Source organism: Sipha flava, unplaced genomic scaffold (assembly GCF_003268045.1).
Source record: "Sipha flava isolate LNK unplaced genomic scaffold, YSA_version1 80_pilon_pilon, whole genome shotgun sequence".
Taxonomy (NCBI): Eukaryota; Metazoa; Arthropoda; class Insecta; order Hemiptera; family Aphididae; genus Sipha; species Sipha flava.
This window is the reverse complement of record NW_020273622.1, coordinates 1,646,210-1,651,146: the sequence shown is the minus strand read 5'-3', so window position 1 is coordinate 1,651,146 and position 4,937 is coordinate 1,646,210. Positions and strand designations below refer to the sequence as shown.

General features: G+C 23.3%; 1 protein-coding gene across 1 annotated transcript; it reads left to right on the top strand.

The window, feature by feature from the left end:
* The first annotated feature begins 616 nt into the window (after nucleotides 1–616).
* On the top strand, nucleotides 617–4,377 carry LOC112693028 (mediator of RNA polymerase II transcription subunit 27). The gene is made up of 6 exons (XM_025567902.1): nucleotides 617–869; nucleotides 939–1,083; nucleotides 1,143–1,267; nucleotides 1,354–1,447; nucleotides 3,840–4,067; nucleotides 4,140–4,377. Exons 1-6 carry the CDS (start codon nucleotides 688–690, stop codon nucleotides 4,272–4,274), a joined length of 909 nt encoding a protein of 302 aa, XP_025423687.1. The 5' UTR covers nucleotides 617–687; the 3' UTR covers nucleotides 4,275–4,377.
* The last annotated feature ends 560 nt before the right edge of the window (nucleotides 4,378–4,937 follow it).

Here is a 4,937-nt window from a genome sequence, read left to right as displayed (position 1 = left end):
AATAATTGTAATAATAGTAATTATTGATTTTCAGTTGATACCACGATTAAAAATCTACTACAAAATAAATTTTAAATCGTGGTTAAAACAAACAAACAACCTAAATCGGTTAGTATTATTATCAGTATAATAATAATTGCAATTCAATTAAAATTATATTTAAATGGTTCGAAGTGAGTCACTGAATCGATTCAATAAACTGAACTGAATTAGGAAAATCGATTAATTTAACTGCATCATATTTCCCATTCTAATTGTTAATTTTGTAATATAAAAGTTTCATTTTTTTTTCAGGTTAACACTGATGCCAATATAGGGCAATCTATGGGACCTGTTTTATTATCAATTTCTATCACATAAACACCTATAATTTATATCCATGGTTGTTATTTTGATTAAGATATTTATACTATTTAGTTTATTATGTAGTTTTGTACTTTCAGTATATAATATATAATTCTATATAATAGAACATAGTTCTGTTTTCTATGTTGATGTTAACAAAAGTAATATATGAAAAGTGCTAGGCTTATAGTTTTATAAATTAAATTAATTGTTTTCACGCTGCATGTATTACTATATAAAATACAAATATTGTAGCCGGTAGAACAATTTTTTTAAAAATAAAACAAAATATTATTTCAATATATTCTACTATTTATATTCTATTTAATTTATAAATTAAAAATGGAATTGAATCCTATGCAAGTTGCCTTAAATACTGTCAGAACTTTAAGGTTGGAATTAATGCAACTTATTATTGAAATTAGCGAAGGAGTTAAAGATGATGGTACACAAACTGATTCAAAAGATAATCGTTATATGTATTCTATGAATGAAATGGTTGGAAAACTTGGACTTCACATGAGGTATTATTTATAGTAATTGATAACTAAAATTTACTTTGAACTGAATAATTCTATAAATTTTGTTATTAGAGATCTTGAACAAGTTGTTGGATCATTATCCAGCCCTCCGGGTGCTATGCTACTGTATAATACCTCATTTTTAACACAAGAAAGTACATCTGATAGACAAGCATTATACACTCCTCTGGTGTCTTCTCATAAATGGCTTGATAAAGTATTAAAAAATAATCATATATTTTTAAATAATTCATTAATAATTCCATTTTGTAATAGGTACATAAATTTAGTTCCAACGCAATACAAATTTTAAGTCAAAATTCATTAAAAAAATCGTATTACAATTCCAGTACAAATAAAAAAAAGCGTCAACAGTCCAGTATGCATAATATTTCACCTCAGTAAATATTTTACATAGCTACATTTTTATTGTATCTAAAAAATGTGATTAATATGTAACTCAAACTGATTTATTAACTGATTTTAGAGCTGTTGATGGATTGTTAACTAATATTGATAGAATGTTTCCTGATATGAATATTACAATAACAAGACCATGTGCATCTAATGTGGTTTTATTGGTAATTATTTCTTTTCAATTACATGTTTAAATATTTTACAAATTTAATTTCATATCTTTTGTCTTTTGGCCTTTAATACTGTTCTAAAAATAAGAATATTAAATTAAAATTTTAGAAATAACTGTTTACACAATTAATCTATAGTATAAGTATATAGCCATTATATAATTATACTATAATGCAGTGATTCCCAAACTTTTTCAGCTGAATTCAAGCCTTTTTTTAAGCATTATCTTTTCATGAAGCTCTGAGAAATATTTAATATTAAGTTTTATTTGCCTATGTTCTATAAAGCATATTACACATATTATGTAAATAGACAGACCTAGTTTAATACTATCATAAGCCCTAGCTCTAAGGCACAATGCTTTTAGTACTAATTCGACCGTGCAGTGTCCACTATTGGTTAAGAAAACTTTGGTGGAGAAAATGTTGTGTCTCAATGTTAAGCTTTTAAAAACAAAAATATTTACAATATAAGAATCAAATCTAAACTTTTATATTATAACTTATTTTTTATATGATTAATTTTAATTAATTAAAAATAAATAAATAAAAAATAATAAATATAATATATATATATAATAAATATTTTATATTAAATTAATTTTTTTTTTTTTATTTCAATTAATATTATTATTAAATAAAATTTTCAAATACCGTAAAAACCAACATTTTTTTTTATATTATTTTGCATAATTCTGTAACCATTGTAATTAAGTGTAAAACCTAAAAAATATGTGACCCTAAAAAATAAATAAATAATAATTTTATAGTATATTACAGTTTACTCCCGATTATCCGTGGAATAGGGTGGCAGGACATCCACGGATAAACGAATTCTGCGGATAATCCGCAAAATTAAATTTTATAATAAAAACTAAATTGGAAATTGAAATTGAAAATTATTATTACATATGTATTATTAAAAAAGATACACATGTATGTACAATGAATGTATGTATATGTATAATGAAAAATTAATAAAAATTATAAATTATTTATGTGCAAAAAAATAAATCACAAGTTGTTGTTTCTTTGTTTGAAAACTCTTCTTTTTAACTTGTGATTGAAGTTTTTTTAATAACATTTTGTCACACAGAGTTGTATCGTCTCGTTCTTCTAGATATTTAATAATCCCGTCTATATGTTTTAGAGCTGCTTCATAGCTCACTTGTTTTACTTCATTTACTTCATCGTTTTTCTTCTTCTTCACCTTCACTTTCTGAAATTGTACCTAATGCTCCACTTACTATTTGTTCATCACTAAGACACTCAAATCCTGGATCATTGGCATCACAATTTATCCACTCATTAATGTTTTCTTCGTCAATATTCTCTGCTCCAGTAAGAGATTTAGAAAAATTAGCCAATATACAATACGTATATATTTTTTTGTATACATATAGGTATGTAGACGATTCCGTGGAAGACAGCGGATAATCGAGAGTAAACTGTACATAAATATTACTTCATAGTTATAAAACTCTTTTTGTTTGCAAATGATTCAATTTCTTGGAGCAATTTGTGTTCAATTGCAAGTGCTGATAATGAAAATAATTTATTTTTCCTAATAATTAATATACAAAATATGATAACCAAAAACACCGAGAAAACAATATATAATTAGTATAATTAAATTAAATTAAAAGTAAATTATTTTTGCCTGTAAATTCTTATACATAATATTTTACTTATGCAAATGTGTACAGTTGTACTAGTTGTATATATTAATTTATAATAATAATAAAAAAAAAACAAAATATTACTAAGAAATCATAGCCATATATAGTGACATATGTAAATCTTAAGTGCCTATAGTGCCTATACGTTAATACGGCCTTATAGGTAGGAGAAAACTCAAAATAATATAATAAATATTTAATATAACATTTAAATACAATATTCCTGACCAGATAATACTTGGAAGGGAATGCATATTATCTAAAATTAAACAATTATATTTTTTTATTAAGATTTTAATATTGTATGTATACTCCCATAGGTTAATTATAATTGCTTTGGAGTCTTCTTAAAATATATATATATATATATATATTTTATCTTAAATAACAATTAATAACTGTTATATTATTCAATTTTTTTTATAAAGTGGAATAGAGCTCTCGAGAAACAATTGCAGAGTTCTAAGGGCTCTGCAGAACACAGTTTTGGAACTACTGCTATAATGAATTAAATATATAAAAATATGTTTCATCATACCATATAAATTATCTTAAAAACAAAATAAATATATTTTCGATATTTTACTATTGAAAATAGTAAATGTTTGATTGCTTGTAATTTTTGGTATTATTAATTTTTGTATTTTCATATAATTAATTTAAAATTATAAATACAAATTGATTGATTTGTGATTTTTCTTCTTTAGGTTGGTTTAAGTAGAGTTTTACAAGCTATAATATCATTTAAAGGTGTTATGATTGAATGGGTGATTGTTAAAGGATTTAATGAGCCTATAAATCCAAATAATTTACAACAAGAACTTTGGCAAGAATCAAGATATCATGTTTTTCGTAAGATAACTGATCATGCTAATGCAGCTATGTTACATTTCTCTTCACCAACTTTGCCTGATCTTTCAGTTCGATCTTTCATGGTAACTATATTATATATACTAACTTAATATAACAAATATAGTCATTACTTTATTAATAATGTTTATTTTCAGACTTGGCTCAACAGTTACATGACATTATTTAATTCCGTTTGTAAAGCATGTGGCAATCGTTTGGTTAATGCATATCCACCTACTTGGAGGGATCTAAGATCTTTAGATACATACCATTATGAATGTAAACCATAAGTTTAGTATATTATATATTTATATTCAAAACTTGATGTAAATTGTGTTTTATTTTTTGTGTATAATTTGTAATCAATAAAGCTTCTAATTTTACATGTACAAATTATTTAATTTTTTTGTATTAAATAATCTATAGAAAAATTCTAGTTTTTCTTTGGATAATCAAATCATAATAATTATTTATTTGTATAATTTTGTGTAGATGAAGAATAAATAAAATTATGATTTTAATTGTTAGATATAATTATTCTCATTTTTCCTAAAATTAACAGAATACTTTTAATTAATTAGAAAGATAACTATAAAAAATTATGTTCTAAGATATACAATTTATTATTAATTTTAGAAACAATGATTATGAAATTTAATACGAGTTAACTAAAAAATTCAATATATTATCAGATATATTAAAATTAATTAATTTAACATTACATTTTATTAATTTTTATCCAAAATAATATATTATTTTCATTACGACAGAAAATAAATAATCTGTATGACTAAGTTAATTTTTACCATAAACATTTAGGAAGTTAAAATCCCCCCAAAAATATGGCTTATTTATTTAAAATAAGTAGCCACCTAATAGTAACACAACAAGTAGTTTTAATTTTTTAACTGTACATTTGTAAAAAATGTAAGATTTTTCAGAGTGGATGATTT

Excerpts from the sequence above, each read along its gene's own strand:
- LOC112693028 (XM_025567902.1), top strand. The coding sequence starts at position 688 with ATGGAATTGAATCCTATGCAAGTTGCCTTAAATACTGTCAGAACTTTA. Across the intron at positions 870-938 it reads AAACTTGGACTTCACATGAG|AGATCTTGAACAAGTTGTTG; the intron begins GTATTATTTATA and ends TTTTGTTATTAG. Across the intron at positions 1,084-1,142 it reads CTCATAAATGGCTTGATAAA|GTACATAAATTTAGTTCCAA; the intron begins GTATTAAAAAAT and ends ATTTTGTAATAG.